General features: G+C 20.8%; 1 protein-coding gene across 1 annotated transcript; it reads left to right on the top strand.

Moving 5' to 3' along the window:
* Positions 1 to 1762: 1762 nt before the first annotated feature.
* PF3D7_1475400 (cysteine repeat modular protein 4) lies at positions 1763 to 19773 on the top strand (the record flags this gene model as incomplete). The annotated part of the gene is made up of 2 exons (XM_001348860.2): positions 1763 to 2109; positions 2400 to 19773. 2 exons carry the CDS (start codon positions 1763 to 1765, stop codon positions 19771 to 19773), a joined length of 17721 nt encoding a protein of 5906 aa, XP_001348896.2.
* Between the last annotated feature and the right edge of the window lie 660 nt (positions 19774 to 20433).

Below are 20433 nucleotides of genomic sequence, written 5' to 3'. Positions count from 1 at the left end.
GAACAAAATTAATAAAATTAAAAAAATAATAAATAAATATATACATATATATTTATAATTAATCCAAAATGTACTTACATTTTATATGAAATATATAATGATTATTCATATATATATAAATATATATATATGTTATGTCCTATTTAAAATATTCCTTTTAAAACTTAATTATATAACATAATAACACTTTCACAATTTTTTATGAAATCTTTAAATTGTTATACTTTATTTATCTCATTTTATAATATAATTATTTTTCTATAGGACATAAAAGAATAAACCCAAATAGTTTTAGGAACATATCAAAAAAAAAAAAAAATAAAGAAAAAATATATTCCCCATTTTTTATACAATTCCAAGAATGTTAAGATAAGACAATTAAATTTTTTCCCTTTTTTTTTTTTTTTTTTTTTTTTTTTTCTTTTCATTCCAGTTGTGTGTATATACTTTTAAATAAAAAGGTAATAAACAAATTTAAAATAAAATTTATATTAAAATAAATTTTTTTTTCATACTAAAATTTTAAATATTCTTAAAAAAAAAGGATTGTAGAAAAATACATAATAATTTTTGAATTCTCACAAAAATATTGAAATTAATTAAAAAATGTAAGAAAACCATTCCCCTTAAAAATGTATTCTTACTTTAACCGTTTATTATTTACATTTTTATAAATATATAATTCCCTAAATACAACTGTTTTTATATTTAAAAATATATATATATATATCTTTTATATATTCAAAATAAAACAAAAAAAATAAAGTACACTACAAAAATAAAAAAAATGCTTAACAATTTGTAAATTATGTTCTACAGTCCACATTTATAGTGATCAAAATATATTACTCAAAAACTTGTATGATTTTAAGGATCATATAAAAAAAAAAAAAAAAAAAATTAAAATTAAATTTTATTCTTCGGTCAAAAATTATGTTCTATAAATAAATAAATAAATATATATATATATATATATATATATATATATATATATATAATATATATTTTTTTTTTCTTCATTTATGGAAAAAAAAAAAAAAAATAATAATAAAAGGATTATAAAGTTCAGTTATTGAAGTGCATGCACATGGGTTATTTCACAGAATGTACTTATTATATATAAAATATAAGCCTTAAAAAATGCAATAAATCAAAAAGTATATAAAATTGTAAATATTAAATCATTTTATAATGTTTATATAATATATAAAATAACTCTTATTAAAATTATGAGAATGGTCTATATTTTTAATAGTTAAAATTTTTTTATTTCATAAGTAACATAAAAAAAGTAGGGAACTTTTGCATAATAAATAATATCTTACACCGAATAAAAAAAGGAAAAGAAAAAAAAATAAAAAGGAAACATCCTTTAATTTTTTAATTTCTTCTTAAACGTTACAGAAATATATATGAAAACTTATAAATTTGTTTTGAACATGTATAAGACAATTTCATATAATCTATATTATTTTATATTATTTTATATTATTTTATATTATATTATTTTATTTTTAATTATATTTCATTTAATTTGATAAAAAGTACTTCAAACATTTTGTCTATATAGAAATTTTTCATTTTAATCTTTATTTTTGTTCTTTTGCTTTTTTTTTTTTTTCCTTTTATTCTTAAATGTATTGAAATATATATATATATATATATATATATATATAACACATATATAAATTTATATATTTAGAACATTTCTTTGTATAATGTAAATGGTATAAATAAGAAAAAAATGATATATAAAGGGTATATGAAAAATATTACGTTCTTAGTTTCCTTTCTAATTTTTTTAAGAAGCATAAATGCTAATATTAGCATAACCAATTTTACTTATACAAATCAGAAAGGTGATATAAAAGTAGAGTTCTTTCAAACTGACTATATAGCCATATTCAAGCTTCCTTTTGGAGGCAGCCATGAACAAATTTTTGAAATAAGTGATGATTATATTATTACAAATGACAAAGAAACAAATAATTGTAACATACCAAATAACAATTTCGGTTTTGTGTATAGCAAGTCAAATTCTCAAAATAAGTTTTTGATTGTACAAAGGGAATATACAACAATATACATAAAGGATAAAAATAATAATTGGTAATATATCAAAAAAAAAAAAAAGAAAATAAATAAAAATAAATAAATAAAAATAAATAAAAATAAATAAATAAATATATATATATATTAATATTAACAACACTATATATATGTAACAATATACTTTTGATATTTCATAAAATTTATATATTTATGAAAAAAGAACTTAATTTTTTTCTTATGTAATGTAATTTGAAAGATTCTTATAATATATATATATATATATATATATATATATTTATTTATTTATTTTTTATTTTTTTTTTTTGTTTTATTTGTTTGCCTATTAGTTCCCTCATTTCAAAGGTAGAACCATCATTATATTCATTCCAAACTATAGAATATAAAAAGGAAAAGATAAAATTAGGGACTACAACCAAATGTGACGAGAAAATGGTGGAAAAATTAAAAATATATATAGATCTTTTAAACGATATGAATCTTTCAGAAGATAAGGTATGTAACCAAATAATAGCATCCTCCTTTATACAAAATATAGAGATAATAGACTGTACAGTATATATTGGAAGTATTTTCCTACGTAATAATTTGAATAGGGAAGAATATTATATTTGTATAAAAAAAGAGGATAATAATAATAAAATGAAGAATAATATATCACTTCTTATTAACACCATTGATCTAAATAATACACTTATAATGAATACATTTTATTGTAATATGGAAAGGGATATTTGTTCAATTATAATTAATTCAATTTATTTTAATAATATCCCTAATATAACAGATGATACTTTAGTTTTGAAAGCTCAGTGTAATATTGATAGCAACCCTTTAATAAATATTGATCATGTTTTAAGAGAAGGGTATTATACTTTTCATTTTAGAAATCCTAAGATATATTTTTTACAAATATGTATTATAGATAATTTGAAAAAATATAGAATGCTAGGTAAAATATATTTTTTAAAAGCATATGAACCAATCATATGTTTTATTGGCACACCATGTGTTATTAAGTCTTTTACAGTCAAAGAAAATGTACAGTATGTTCAAAATAATATTGATAATGAAACGTTTATATTTACAAATAAAAAATGTGACAATGAAAATGTAAATGAAAATATGAATATGATAGAAACTGATTATGATATGAAAGAGCTAGAAAATCATCAACATTTCTATCTTTTTAGTAAAAATCCTTTAACAGATGAAAAATATTTATGTACCTCAAATAATAAGAAATTTTTATTGTTATTTAACATAGTCTTAATTAAATTACCAGAATATAATATACATTATAGTATTATAAATAATGTAGTTATTAATTATTCGACCCTTTTTTTTGAATATAATAATTATTTAGGACCATATGTAAAATATGAATGCTCAGATAAATCGATAGTTCCAGATGAATATAACAATTTTAATAATAATAAAGATAATAATTTTTTATTAAAGAATGAAGAATTAAATTTCACAATAAAATTCAAGGCTATTATTATGAGATTATGTCTGAAACAAAATAATTATTATTATGATATTGGAAAAATATATATTGAAAATTTTATAAATTATAAAAAAATTTCTTCTTTAAAGGATTTTATATTTAATGCTGATGTCTCATTACATGCTGATGATATAAATACCAAACTTTTAAAATTTGCAATAAAAGAAGATCATAACTGTCATTCCGATCAAGGATTTTTTGTTCAATCTAAAGATAATTTCCGTGCAGACAAAAAACCATTTTACAAAAATATATTTATTAATCATACAACAGTATATGAATCAATAAACCAAATTATTTTAGATAAAGATATATATTATATATGTATGTGTTCACTACATGAAAAATGTTATGATAATAATAATCTTATAGATTATAATGTTTATACAAATATTAGTATACAAAATGAAATCCAACCTTTACAAAATAAAAAAAAATTTATATGCAAAATTTTTGCAGATTGTTCTTTTACCATCAATTTTGAAAATGAATATAATAATACATCAGATATATGGGTAGCCAAAAAAGGACAATCTTGTAATTCCAAAGATATACAAGTAGGTATTCATGTTAGTCATCAAAATGTCAAAGAAATAAATAAAGAAAAGATAAATGTAACAAAAGTCAATTTCAAAATTTATTATTTGATTAGCCATATACATTATTCATATTTATTTAATAAAGATATTTTTATCTGTGGAAATTATCGAAATCAACATTTTATTGTTCATATCAAAAGCGATTTCTTCTTATTATACTATGCCCTTCCATTTGAAGAAGAAATTAACATAAAAAATGTTACACAAACTAATGTAGCTACTAATACATATGAAGCACAAGAAAAAAATATAAATATACAAAGTTTTGAAAATGTTAAACAAAAATTTAAACGTTTATTTATTTATTCATACCGTGATGATGCTAAAAGCAATTTATATAAAACCATGAACATTAATCAAGATGAAAACCAAATTTCCAATACCATCAAATTTGAAATTCCAAATGATCATCCAACAAAATATAATGAAATATATTTTATTAACGAATGTCATTATGATCAAGGTGTCATAATATATGATCACAAAAGAGAATCAAACAATATTGCCATTAATAATGATAATAATAATAATAATAATAATCATATAATTAAAAGTAAAGAACTTTACTGGGCAAGGAAAAAACGAATATATAATAAAAAATTAAAGAAAAAAGAGAACAAAAATGAAATTATTAATATATATAATTGCTCAAATGAAATAATGAATAACCATACATTAACATCAATCCTTATATTTGATGGACCATTAAAACCTTTAGACATTTATTGTTATATGGAACTTGATTGTATTCATAAAGAAAATTTTTCAATATTAAATTTTGATTATTCATTATTTGTTGAAATATCAGATACCCAAAGAATTATTATACATATTAAAGAATCAGAAGGAAATAATAAAGAAAAATTAAATAAAGCTGAAAAAATATATTTTAATGATTCTAAAAGAACTACAGAACTCATTTTAAGTATTCCTAAACATATTTCAAAAGGATTGGAACCAGGGCCTTATAAAATTATATATACCAGAAAATTCAAACAATTTATTCATGAATTATATGTAGGAACATTTCATTTTATTGGTGCCCCATCACAAAAATATCATCTTATAAGAGAAAATGAAGAAAATATTATTATTCATGGATATTTTAAAAATATTGAAAATGAAAGAATACATATTTTAAAACATCAAAATACTTGTGTTTTAACAAACAAAGATAAAAATAAGAAATTATTAAAATCAAGTGAAATCGAATATATTTTAAATGAAATTAAAACTAATATTCAAAATTGTACATATTTAGATGATACCAAATTATTATGTAAAAATGATTTACCAGTAGAAGGGAAATTTATTCTATGTTGGTGTTATAATATATTAAATGATCAAAATAATCTATGCCATAATTTAAATATTTATAGACCTAAAATTACAGAAGTTTCGTCTTTGTTATATTCAATAGATCCAATATTAGAAATATCAAAATCTTCTCTTACAAACTTTTTAAATTATAATATTGGAGATTTCTTTTTTATAATTGATGATGATTGTAAAAATATCAAAAATATTAAATTAAAATCTAAATTAAACGATGAACAAAATATTCTAGATATCTATAAACATTTACAATATCCAAAAAAATATGATCTATGTATTTGTATTGTTCAACATAATATTCCATGTGATAAGGAAGAAAATTTTAAAAATTTTTATATCAAATTAAACGAACAAATTTATTTTACAATGGAAATGGGTAGCATAGATGAATTCAATAATAAGGATAAATTTATAAAAGATTTTACCTTTTCTACGGATTATTTAGATCAATTAAAATTGAATATTGTCCCTGTCTTTGTTTTTTTACCTGGGCCCGTCGAATATAAGGAATATGTTTGCTTTGCTGGAATACCATGTAACGCAACAATCAAAATAAAAAGATCTGCACAAACAAGATTAATCACAGGCAACAAGCAAATTATTGGTGAGAAAAAAGATGTGGCCAATCCTTATACGGGTTCTTATGGGAATAGAAATAAAGCAAATATAAAAAAAGGAGAAGAGAAAAAGGAACAAAAAAGGAACGATAAAAAGGAAGGTGAAATAGGATATAAAAAGGAAGGTGAAATAGGATATAAAAAGGAAGGTGAAATAGGACATAAAAAGGAAGATGAATTAGGAGATAAAAAGGAAGATAATAATGAAGATCAAAATCAAGATAATAAGCAAGATAAAATAGAAAACATGAATAAAGATATCAATAAGGACAAAGAAATAAAAACCAAAGAAACTAATATTGAAGAAGAAGAAGAGGTGGAAGAAGAAGAGGTGGAAGAAGAAGAAGAAGAAGAGGAAGAAGAAGAAGAAGAAGAAGAAAAAGAAGAAAAAGAAGAAGAAGAAGAACAAGAAGAACAATTTGATCATAATGAACATGAAGTTAAAGGTGCAGATAAAAATAAAGATAAAAATTTTAACCAAAATAAAGGAGAATCACAAAACGTGAATCCAAACACACAACAAAATCAATATGATGAACAAATTATTTCAGAAGAAGAACAAGATAATATTGAAAACTCACTGTTAGGAAAACATCAATACATATATTACACATTAAATGATACAAAAGAATGTAAGAATGAGTATGAAACCGTTTATAAAAGTAATGCATCTAGCATATATGTTTCACAAGAAATAAATTATTTACATCATGAATTTATAGATGGAGTTTATAATTTAAAAATTGATATAGTACCTACAGATATAACTAAACGCTATGAAATTTGTGCATCATTCTATGAAGATGATAAATATTTTTATAATATTGGAAATATTATATTTTATGGAATATTTAATGAATCTAATACTTTAGATATAATTTCTGGTGTTCCATTTAGCTTTGAAATAAATCAGTTCTATTCGAAGTATGATTTATTCATTCGTTTGATTTATGAAAAACATGGAGATTCTAAAACATGTAGATTATATAATAACAATTTTGAAAATGTGTTTTTAGAAGGTACCATAGAACGCACAATAGTTCAACATGACAAGAAAGTGTTAGACAATTATATAACTAATTATAAATGGAAAGATGTAACAATCATTTTAGATACAGATAATAATAATTATATGACATCATATCAAAATGTAGATGGTTCTTATAATTTATATGTATGCTCCTGTTATGAATTAACTGAAGGACATTGTCAATCAGGTAACTATTTTTCAACACAAGTCATGAAATTTTATGTACATACGGTTGAATTAAAAGAACCGAAAATGAATTCATTAATGCATTTCTTAAAACCTTTTACACTCAAATTAGAAACTACCAAAATATTAAATGGATCGATTAAGGTTATACCTATTGATATAATATCAGATTTAAGTAAATTATGTTTAGAATTAAATTTAAAAAATATATATTTAAAATATCAAGCTGAAATTAATGAATATGAACAAACATATAATATAACTATTAATTTCCTTTCTCAAGGTTTTATTATATGTTGGTGTGGAAAGGATAATTGTAAAGATCATGAATATTTAACCAAAGTTGCTTTTTTCAGACTGAACAGTCCAAATTTTATAGATGTACACACAGATTTGAACGGAAACTTTTCTTTTCATTTCTTAAATCAGTTTGTAAATATAAATGATAGAGTAAGATTTGTCGGACAAGCCTCTTCTTGTTTGGATGATGAAAACGTGGATTTATTTAATAATCACATTGTAATAAAAAACGTGCAAAATAAAAAAGGAAAAACGTCCAATGGTGGTAATACAAAAAAGGAACAACAAAAAAATAACAATAAAATTAACAGTAATAATAATGAAGAGGACGAGAACGACAACGAGAACAAGAATGAGAGAAAGGATGAGGATGATAATTATGAGAGCTACAGCATCGATTGGGAACAAATCATCGAAATATTTGGAAAACCAAGAAATATTTTTAAAGGCATAAACCAAAACTGGACTTGGGTTTCTGAAAATTACAAAATGAAAACTTCAAATGAAAAGTACATAAAAATATGTTATTGCTTCCATTTTTATTATAAAAATTGTAAAGATACTAAAAATTTTCTATATATAGGATTAGTACATAATCACATTTGGGATAGCAAAACAACAATTATGCAGAATGAATTGGACACAAATTATGAAATAAGTAATATGATATATTTTAACAAAGATTCTATTAAATTTGTTGCAATTAACTCATTTAATGATTTGAATAGAAATGTTTGTGATAATATAAATTATGAAAAAAATATTATTATGCCTTTTTTTTCTGGATATAATAAGTTTCATAATACGACGATTAATCAGAAGAATATATTAAATATACTTAAGACATATTATCATAATGAATTTATTTTTATATTATGTTATAATACTGAATATTATAAGAAGAAAACAAATTACTTATTAACAACAAAGGATATGACTGAGTTAAATGATTTTACAACATATTATAATGAAGAAATAAATACATATAATATAATACAATCAAGTTTTTCATATCATTCGGATATAAAGGATATCTCAACAACAAATGAAAACATTGAAAAATATGAACACATGCAATTATTATTACAAAATAGAGGGAACACACCAAACATATTTGAGAATTATTTTTATCAAAAAGATGTATATAAAAAGAATAATATGAGTATATATAATATGAATTTATATAATATGAGTCCATATGTAGTTTATAATAATAATAAAAAGAAAATTACAAATATACAAGTAAAGAATAGATTAAAAATCATATTAACAAAAATGTATCATATGACAAGTGTGGATATTAATGAAGTTATATACTATAAAGGTAAAGGAGAATTATTAACTGATCTTAATTTACAAAATATATTTATTCTACCAAAACAAAAGAAAGTTATATTATGTTGTTATAATGATGATTATATAGAAGTAATAATAAATGATGACAACAAAATTGGCATGAAAAAATCAAACAAAATACAAGAATTAATTGACATTTTAAAAAAATATCATCCTAATTTTGAACGAAATAAAAAAAAACAAAATGATATATTAGAACAATTTAATAACATCAATGATATTTTATTTAAATATGATTATATAAGAGATGTTAACAAAAATCAAATTTATTATGATACAGGTTTCTTTAGAAATAATATTTATATACAATTAATAAATCAACCATTTGATTTAAAAATATATGGATCAAATATACAAAAAAAGAAAACCAAAGACTATATATTATATATAATAGAGTTTCATAATATATGTTATAATAATATGAATAAAAATGGATTTTTCTTAGAACATAAAAGATATAATGAAATGGAAAATTATATACACTTTTTACAAATTTCCATGAACAAAATAAATAATTACAAATTGTGTTTATATGACAAAGAAAGGGATATATATTCCAATGTTGGTATTTTGAATATAACGGATTATTTTGTTATAAAGGAGTCTTCCTTTTTCGACAATGAGGATATAGGAAATATAAAAAAAAAAAATATGGAAACTGATTCTTATAATTATAATAATGATAATAACTATGATGGTAATTATGATAACAATTATGATAACAATTATGATCAGAATAATAATAAATATTACATTAAAAATTATAATCAAGATGTCATCAAAAATGTATGCTTAATTATGGACAATAATACAAATCAAATAATCGTCATAAAGGGAAAGGGAAGCTTTTATTTTAATCTACAAATCGAAAAAGGTATATTTATAGAGAAAAAAGGTCAAAAATTAAATGAACTATTCCCTGATATAAAAAACCATGAACCTATATCATGTAAAAATAAAAAGAAAAATACAATTATATTAACAAAAACACATATATTTTTCTACACTAATAATAATGATATATCTTTTTCAACAAAACATAACTTACCATTTCCATATGACATCGATTTTGATGACCAGTATATATATGTAAATGATTTATATCTAAATAAAATTGCACGTATACAAATTTTATCGAACAAAGATAATAAAACACCTATTCCAATTATTAATAATAAACAAAGAAGCAAAAGAAGTATTATTAACCATGGTCATGAATCACAACAAAATATTCAAAAAACACATCAAACATATGATCATTTTACTCCATTACATAAGGTGGAAAAAAAAGAAATATTACAAAATAATAATATAGTACAATTAAAGGAAAATGAATTCCCCATTACAAATTTAAAAAATATAGAATATTCAAAAAATAACATACCTAATCAAAAAATCAGTTCAAAAGATGACATATACAAAATGAGCGATTTCCAGGCATTCATAAATAAATATGCTAATTTGATTACTACTAATTCATTTCGTTTGTATAATTATTTTGAGAAGAAAAAATATTATGGCACTCTGAATTATTTTATTAAGAGAGTATGGTTCAATAAAGTAGGACCCTCACGAGAAGAAAATTATTCAACAGAAAGTAAGATTGAACAGAATGACAAAAATAACAATAATAATAATAATAATAATATAAATAATAATTATAATTATAATTATAATGACCTCCACAACAACAACCACAATATCATCCTTAACAGCAATAATTATAATAATAATAATCAGAGCAGCCGTCATCAAAATTTTATTTATAGTTATCACGTCAGTTTGGACGGAAAAAAAAAACAAAGTGAAAACTTACTTACACACTCTTTAAATAATTTTATTCAATTTTTTCAAAATAAAAAAAATTCTATCCTTAAAAAAGAAAAAGAAAAAAGGAAAAATATTCCATCATATAATATAATGTATAAAAATATTAACCACATAACAAACACATTAAATAAAAGAAAACAACAAGAATTAACAAGTTCGATTATAAAGAAAAGAACCAAAAGAAATGTTCAGGAGAAACGTATGAGCCAATCAGCTTATAATGAACTTGTTTTAGCAAGTATCAAAAAATATACAAATAAAGTAGAACCGGCACATTTCGTAAATAATAAACTTGATTATTTAAATTATATAACAAATTTAAAAAGTCCATTAAATATCAGTGTACAAAATAATATCCTATATATTTTAGATTCTATAAAAAATACTTTTTTTAGTTACAATCTAATAAATAAAGAAATTAAAGAATTAGAAAAATACGATTTTAATGATCATCCATTAATTTTAAAAAACCCATTACATTTTTCCATATACAATGGTATAATAACAGAATATACAGAACATAAAAATAACTTAGCATTTGTTACACAAATTGATAGTAACGAAATAAAAGTAATTGATTTAAATAGTAGTAAAAAATATAAAATAATCAAAGCAATTAAACTAAGGAAAGGATATAAACATAATCACATAAATTATGTTATAGGAATAAAACAAAAATTATTAATAATAACATCACAAAGTCAAAATATTGATCATTATAAAAATATAATTTATCATTATCATTTTAATTCTTTTGATCAATATTTTAGTATATCTTTTAATTATACATTCGCCAAAAATTATAATGCAAATGATAATTTGTATATTACTCCTGATATAGATAAATATAGTGATAATATAATATACTTTTGTTTTCTAAATTCAAATAATAAATGTACAAATATTGATGAACTAACCAAGTTGTCTATATCTCACGAAACTGGAATAATAACAGGGAAACTAAATTATTTTGGTACCTTTTCCTTAAAAATATTTGCAAAAACATATTTTCAATATAAAATTAATACATACTCAAATTTATATTCTTATTGTGGTATTAGTCAAGAATATAATAAAACAAAATCGACATGTGAAAGTTGTCCAATAGGTACGTTTTGGAATAGCGAAAAATTATTATGTGAAAATTGTCAAAAATATATTGAAAATACTTCTACGTTAAAAAATGGATCAAAATTAAAAACAGATTGCTTATGTTCCCCAGGATATGAATATTCTGATAAATCATCCAAATGTGAAAAATGTAAACCTGGATATTATAAAAAAAGTGTTGGGAATTTTATATGTATTAAAGGTTGCCCAATAAATGAAAAAAGTATAACATATGGTGCTAAAAGTTATGCAGAAATGGATTGTAAATGTATTGAAGGATATTATAGAAAAGAAGATAAGTGTGTTTTATGCTTATCAAATTATTATTGCCCAGGAAATGAATTAATAAAACCATGCGATAAAAATAAAATATCGAAAGAAGGAGTTATACATAAAAATGACTGTATATGTAAAGAAAATTATATAAAAGATAATAAAAATAATAATTGTGTTTATTGTGCTTCTATAGCAAAAATTTTAGGGAAACCAATTTATTGTTCTTTATGTGATCCAATTTATTTTCATGAAGATATTTATAAAAATATATTTCTACTTCCTAATAATATACATAATTATGGATTAATTAATAATATATATAATTATGATGAAGATTTATCTTTACAAGGAAATATTATGAAATATGCATATTTTCATAAAACAACAAATATTGAAAGAAATTTTACACACTATATAAATATTAAAAATATATATCATACATTTAATAATAATATTAATAATTATGATTATTTAACGAACTCCAAATTTGCTATCGAAATAGATATTCCTGAACCAAAAAAATGTATTTTTTGTGATAGTGGATATTATATAAAAAAAAAAAAATGTATTTCTTGTACTACAAAATATTGTGAAGGATTTAATCATAATCCAAAAGCATGTCCTAAAAATTCTGTTGTAAATAAAATGAAGGCTTCTTCTATTTTTGATTGTTCTTGTAAACGTGGATATGGAATATTAAATGAAAGAAGAAATGCATATAGTAATACAATTACATGTCAAATATGTCCACAAAATTTCTTTAAACATATTATATCAGATGATTCATGTTTCCCATGCCCATTATATACATATACTTTAAATCAAGGAGCAACATCTATATTACAATGTTTACCAAAAAAAGGATATTTCATTTATATGTTTAAAAGTATTAATATAGACTATTTAAGATATAAATTTGATATAAATACAGAAAATAGAATATATAATTATTTTGAAAATAATAATAAAATATTTGATGAAGATGTATATAACTTCTTTTTAAACAAACAGTATTCAAAGTTTTTTTATAATACAGAAAATAAAACAAATACTAATAATAATCATAATAATAATAATAATAATAATCATAATCATAATAATCATAATAATAATCATAATAATCATAATAATAATAACAACAACAAATATACAAAAGATAATCATTTCGATAATCAAGTGGGAAATATAAACAAACATACTAATAATTTACAAATAAAAATTACAGAAAATATTTATAATATACAATACTTGGAACATTTAGGATTTATCAAAAAAACTTCATTGTTCTATATTTATATGATACTTTTAAGAAATATTGAAGAACGATATAATTTTAATATGGATAAAATGTTAAAAATTACCTGTCATATAAATCTTCATTTAAAAAAAAATCCACACTTCACTATTACATATAAAAAAAATTTACAAGAATGTATAGACAGTTGCAAAACTAATATATATTGTACAGGTATTGAATTTTCAAGGAAGAGAGTAGAATATACTCAAATAATCTTAAAAAATAATAAAAAAATTATACTTGGATATTTTAAATGTAAACAATTTTATTTCCAAAATATCTATGATTATTCTTCCTATAATTTAGATTCTTATTTAAATGAACATATAGAAAACCAAATAAATATTAAAAGTACATTAACATATACAAATTTTATTATGAGAAACAAACCAGATATTATTTATACTTGTTCGATTGATAGAGATCCTAAATATTTACTATATAAAAATTACAAACTAGTAGAATGTGTAATAGGAAAATTCTGTCCAGGTAATAATACTCCATATATGATATCATGTCCTATTAATTCTACAACAATAATACCAGCATCAGAAGATGTAAATAAATGCTTATGCCTAAAAGGTTATTCCTATGTAGGAGTTACATCTTATAGGTGTTCTTTATGCGATAGGGGATCTTATAAAAATTCAGTAGGTAATAATAAATGTGATAATTGTCCCTTAACATTTTCAACAACACACAGAGGATCAACAAATATTAAGGATTGCTCTTGTACATCTGGAAATTATCTGACATTTGATACCTTGGGAAATTTTATACGTACAGAAAATATGCAGCATAAAAATATTAGTGATCAATATTTTGTTATACCCATAAAACAGGAATCTCAACCTGAAAATGAAATAAAAGATGATAATAAAAATATAAATATTTATAATGCTAATAATATTAATAACCATGATATAGTTTACAAAACAAAAATGATCAAAATTAATTTGCATAAAGAAAATGATAATCACAATGATTATATGAACAACATATTAAAACAAACTATAGGTTTATGTAAACCATGTACTTTGGAAAACCATTATTGTGAAGGGGGGTTAGAATCTGACATCACTTTTAATAATAAACTTATTAAAGGTAAATTTCATACCTTACCAAAAAAATGCCCAAGGGGATTAGGTATTCCAAATATAATTAAAGAAAGAAATTCAATAAATAATTGTTTGTGTATACATGGAAAGGTTCAAAGAACCACAGAAAATAAAAACGTGGAATGTTTCCCATGCCCTCCTAACACATTCAAAGAAAATGAATATGATAACAGTTGTTCAGGTGCTTGTCCTCCATTTTCCACTACGTTTGTTGGTTCATCTTATGAAAATCAGTGCTTTTGTAAAAATAATTATTATCTTGTATCTACGGATGATGAAAATGATACCAATGGAAACAGCATCAACAATAACAAAAATATCTACAATAATAACAACATCTACAATAATAACAACAACAACAACAATAATAATAATAACAATTTTAATAATAAGAGTGATGTAAAAAAGAAGAGTTGTAAAATATGTCCCATAGGGGCTATATGTAATAGAGGATTTAATATATATATATATCTAAAACTATTAAATGATAGATCATATAATAATATAAATGTAATAGATCATGAAACACCTTTCCCTAAATATGGATATTATGCAGTATACAGAGAAAAAACAAATCCAACCAAATCATGGGACACATTAGATGATAGCGCAATTTTAAATTATGTTTATCCTTATCACAAATTGCTCTTATTTATTCAAAAAAATATACAAAAGGGAAATTATTTCTTTTTAGAAAAAGGGAATAAATTTTTTCTTAATGATGATTTTGTGGAAAAAATGAATGAAAAGAGCAAATATGAAGAAGAAAATGCAAATAAATTTGTAACGAAAAGTGAAATAATACATAATGTCAATACAAATAATCTAAAAGGAAAACATAACACACTTAATAATAATAATAATAATAATAATATTAATAAAAGTTCATCCTTTTTGAACCAAAATAATTACAATAATGATATTATTCAATTATCCAGTTATGAAAATAATCCATTTAAAAATTTGTCCTCAACATCTGAAGTTTCATCAAATAATAATGTTATTTCCTTTATACAAAATAATGATAAGACAAATAATTCAACAAACGATAATAATATAGAAAATCTTGTTGATATTTTTAATAAATATGTTCAGGAAGCTAAAGAATTACAAATACAAAATAGAAAATTTGAAAGGATACCAGATATACATCCATGTACTATTCCAAACAGATGTCTTGGTACCTTAATAAATTTGTGTTCAGATGGTTCAACAGGATATCAATGTAATAATTGTTCAAAAAATTATGACATGTCTTATTTTAAATCTAAATGTAAAAAGTGTCAAAATTTATTCTATGAAATATTACATTTCATATTACTAAAATTATTATATTATATAATTGTTATATTTATATGTTCCCTTAATGGTAATATTTTAAATAAATTACATGTTAGTGGAATATTAATGAGAATATGGTTAAATTGCTCTTTTACTTTTATAGCTTACGGATTTTTTATTCCTAACATGAATTCATTTATTTCGAAATATTGGTATCTATATAAAACAGCTTTTTCTTACCATATGAAAATTTTTGCTTACTACCTAAGGGTACAATGTCTTCTTAATTCGTTAAATATTAATTTGTCATATAATCAAATGTGGTATATACAAAAATATATGAATATATGTACACCTATATTTGATTCTATATTTATAACCATCTTATTGTTTGCCGTAATACATATATACAAATTCTTTTTTTACAAAAAGAATATAGATATATTCGAACAATTGTTGTGTACTATTCCTGAGTTAAATACATTATATAAAAAGAATTGTATAGATAATATTCATAAAGTGAAAAATAAAAAATTCGCAAATAAAGTTGAGAGTTTTGAAGAAAATGAAAATCAAAATAAAGAGAAAAAAAATAAAAAAAACATAAAGAGAAAGAACAAAGCTAAAAATAAACATAATAATGATAATAATGATAATAATGATGATAATGATAATAATAATGATAATAATAATGATAATAATAAAATTAATATTAATTCTAAGGATGAACATATAAACCATTTTGAAAAATGCTCAAGCATTACAACCATACTAAATAATTTAGAACTAAACAACGAAGAAAAAAATAAGGAAAGTAAGAAAAAAAAAATATTCGACATAAAGAAAAAAACATCCATAGAAAATATTAAGGAAAATGAAACAAACCATTTGTGGAATGATACACATAATAATGTAAAAAACAAAGAATCCAATATAAACACAACAAATATAAGTAATAACATAAATTATGAATTAAAATATATTAAAAATAAAGAGTGGTATAATATATTCTTAAATAAAACTATTCAATATATATATAAAGAAAAAAAAATATTTGGATTATGGCATTTCATATTTACAAAAAATGATAACTGGTTTAAAAACATGGGAACATTTTTAAATGATACACTTCCTTGTTATGTATTAATAATGATATTATCGATACCATATATACTTTTAGAACTTGTACAATTAACGTATTGTACACCTATTAAATATAAAACACAAAAAACATATTTTTATTTAACATATCTTATTACACAGAAATGTAGTTTATCGTCTAAATTATTTATAACAGGATTAATTGTGACTATTACAATGTTTGCTTTATATATATTCCTATGGATTCTTTTATTATATTTATATTCAAAAAGAAAAAGATTGAATTTGTTCGATTTATTAACAACCAATTTATTATCAGGTTTTAGAAAAGGAAAAGGTATATTTGAATTGATATTTTTATTAAAACATATTTTAATCGTATTATTAATATGTTTTAATATATATTATGGATTATATTATATTGTTTTTCTTACATTAATATTAATTACGTTTGCTATTCTAGAAATTTTATCAAATCCATATGATAAGAGATCATTTAATATACTTAATAAATCATTAAATATCGGAAATGTATTAAATATATTTTTCCCTTTAATTATTTGGGGAAGCTTTTATTGGACATACGAAAATTTTTTTATATTTCCTATATTTGTTATATATGCTTATCACATTTATATGTTTTATCATATAGTTAAAGAATTTACACTATCCATACATTTTATAAAAACAGAAAATATTGTTAATATTCAAACCATTGGATATGATCCAGAAAATATAAAAAATAAAAATTATAAAATATATTATAAAGTTATGAACAAAATTAAATACTTCCTTAATAAAAATCAGAAGAAAAATATTTCAAATATCAATGAAAATAAAGACAAACATTTGAATAAAAATAATAATTCAAAAGATCACGTCAAATTTGAACCAATTGAAAATATTATAAAAAGATATAATCTTAAATTAAATAAAGGTATACTCAAAGATGCAAATAACAATAATAATAATAATAATATTAAGAATATGAGCGATCAGGTGGAGGATAATAAAAAGGATATATTATTTATTAAGAAAAATGTTTTACCTGTTAATGTACATAATGTGGCTTCTATTTGGTATGATGAACAGAATGAAGATTTATTATTTCAGATGCCATACCAAAATAAATTCTGTCTGAATATGAATAATGAAGCGAATGAAAATAATGATCAGATAAATGATCTAACTAAAGATAAAACAAGTGAAGAAGAAAATAATAATGATCATGTAAATGATCCAACGAAAGATCAAACAAATGATGAAAAAAAAAAAAATAAAAATAAAAAAAATAAAAATAATAATAATAATGAAAATAACTGTCATTCAAATGATAATAGCAATAATAATAATAATAAAGAGGTACACAAAAATGATGATAATATAAATCATAACAACATAAATAATCATAATAAGAGCTCTAATATTTCTACTACAAACAAGAAAAACTACTTTAATAAATTCTCAGATTATATAATTGATAAACGAAATAAAAAAAGCATTAAATATTTTATTACATCTCTTATGGAAGTTATTGAAAAGTTTTTAGATTCTTCCACTCACGGTTTTATTTACGAAAATTGGTTCGATTTTACTATCCGTTTTGCATTCGTATATATATCGTGGATCAAAAAATGCAACAAAAAAAATAATATTATGTTGCCTATGAATATACAACAATTACATATTCATATGGACCTTTTTATATTTACACCTATATTTCCAAAAAATAATTCTACTTGTATAAATGAACAAAATATACAAAATTACTCCAAAAAAAAAAAAATATATAATAAAATAAATATGTATGATGAAAAAATAGAGACTGGTGAACTACTTGAAAAACATAATAGTTTTGAAAATACAGAAATAAAAATTAGCCGCAGTTTTGGATCACACAATTATATGCCAAACATAAAAAATAGGAAAAACAATTATGATAAAAAAGAAGATATTACTTCTATAAATGATATAAATGTAGATATTATAAAACAAGATGATCAAAAGGAAGATTCAAACATCAATCATCTTATAAATGAACACAATCAAAAAGAACCTTCTCAACATATATACAATATTAACGACAAAAATATTATGGACTATAATATAGATGAAAATATCTCTAAAAATAATGAAAAAGAAAAACATATTAAAATACCCCCAAAAAATATTTCCATAACGCAAAAAGAATATTATAATAATAATGATATTTTTAATTATTCTTTAGATATTTTTTCATCAGAAATGTTTAATGAAAAAATGTTTCATAGTATCATATCATTATTCGAATTATATATGGCTATAAAAACATTAAAATTAATGAACCCACATATTTTTAATAAACTATATCAAATGTATAATAAAAAAATTATAACTTTCGATACTAGTGTTATGTTTTATATTAATAAACTCAGAGATGATATAAAATCAGAAATTGAGCAAATCGATAAAGAAATAAATACAGGAGATACAACAGAAAAAGAAAGAATTCAAAATTATTATTATTACAAAGAAGAATTATTTAAAAGAAAAAAATTAGAAGAAGAATTATTATCTAAAATTAAAAGTCTTGAAGAATGTATTGAAGTAAACAAACGATCACAATCGTTAAGAAATATGTTATTAACAAAAAAGAAAAAAAACAATAATCTAAATAATGAAAATCTAGAGGAACATATAAATTATATCTTTTCCCATCTACATAATGAAGGTACATATAAATTAAATCATTCTCAAAATATGGACAAAAAAAATTAATCCTTTTATAAAATAAATAAATAGATAAATAGATATACATATAAATTATTGGACGTCTTTTAACAAGAAAATTAAAAATTACCACAATTAATTAATATTTAACTTATATATGAAAGTATTATTCGACCATAAAAAAAAAAATATATATATAAATATATATATATATATATATATATATATATGTACACATTTTTGATGTTTTAATTTTATTTTGGGGATATTATATTAACCATATTGATTTATTATCAATTTATTATTAATTCACATTTTCTAAAGTATATATATATATATATATATATATATATATGTACACATTTTTGATGTTTTAATTTTATTTTGGGGATATTATATTAACCATATTGATTTATTATCAATTTATTATTAATTCACATTTTCTAAAGTATATATATATATATATATATATATATGTACACATTTTTGATGTTTTAATTTTATTTTGGGGATATTATATTAACCATATTGATTTATTATCAATTTATTATTAATTCACATTTTCTAAAGTATATATATATATATATATTTTTTTTTTTTTTGTGATAATTAAAAAATAATTTATATTATGTTATATATCTTGTTATTATTAACATTTTTTTGTTATATCATTTGTTGTTCATTCGTTTAATTGTAACTTATAATTAA

This window comes from Plasmodium falciparum, assembly GCF_000002765.6.
Source record: "Plasmodium falciparum 3D7 genome assembly, chromosome: 14".
Taxonomy (NCBI): Eukaryota; Apicomplexa; class Aconoidasida; order Haemosporida; family Plasmodiidae; genus Plasmodium; species Plasmodium falciparum.
This window is presented reverse-complemented; position numbering and strand designations above follow the sequence as displayed.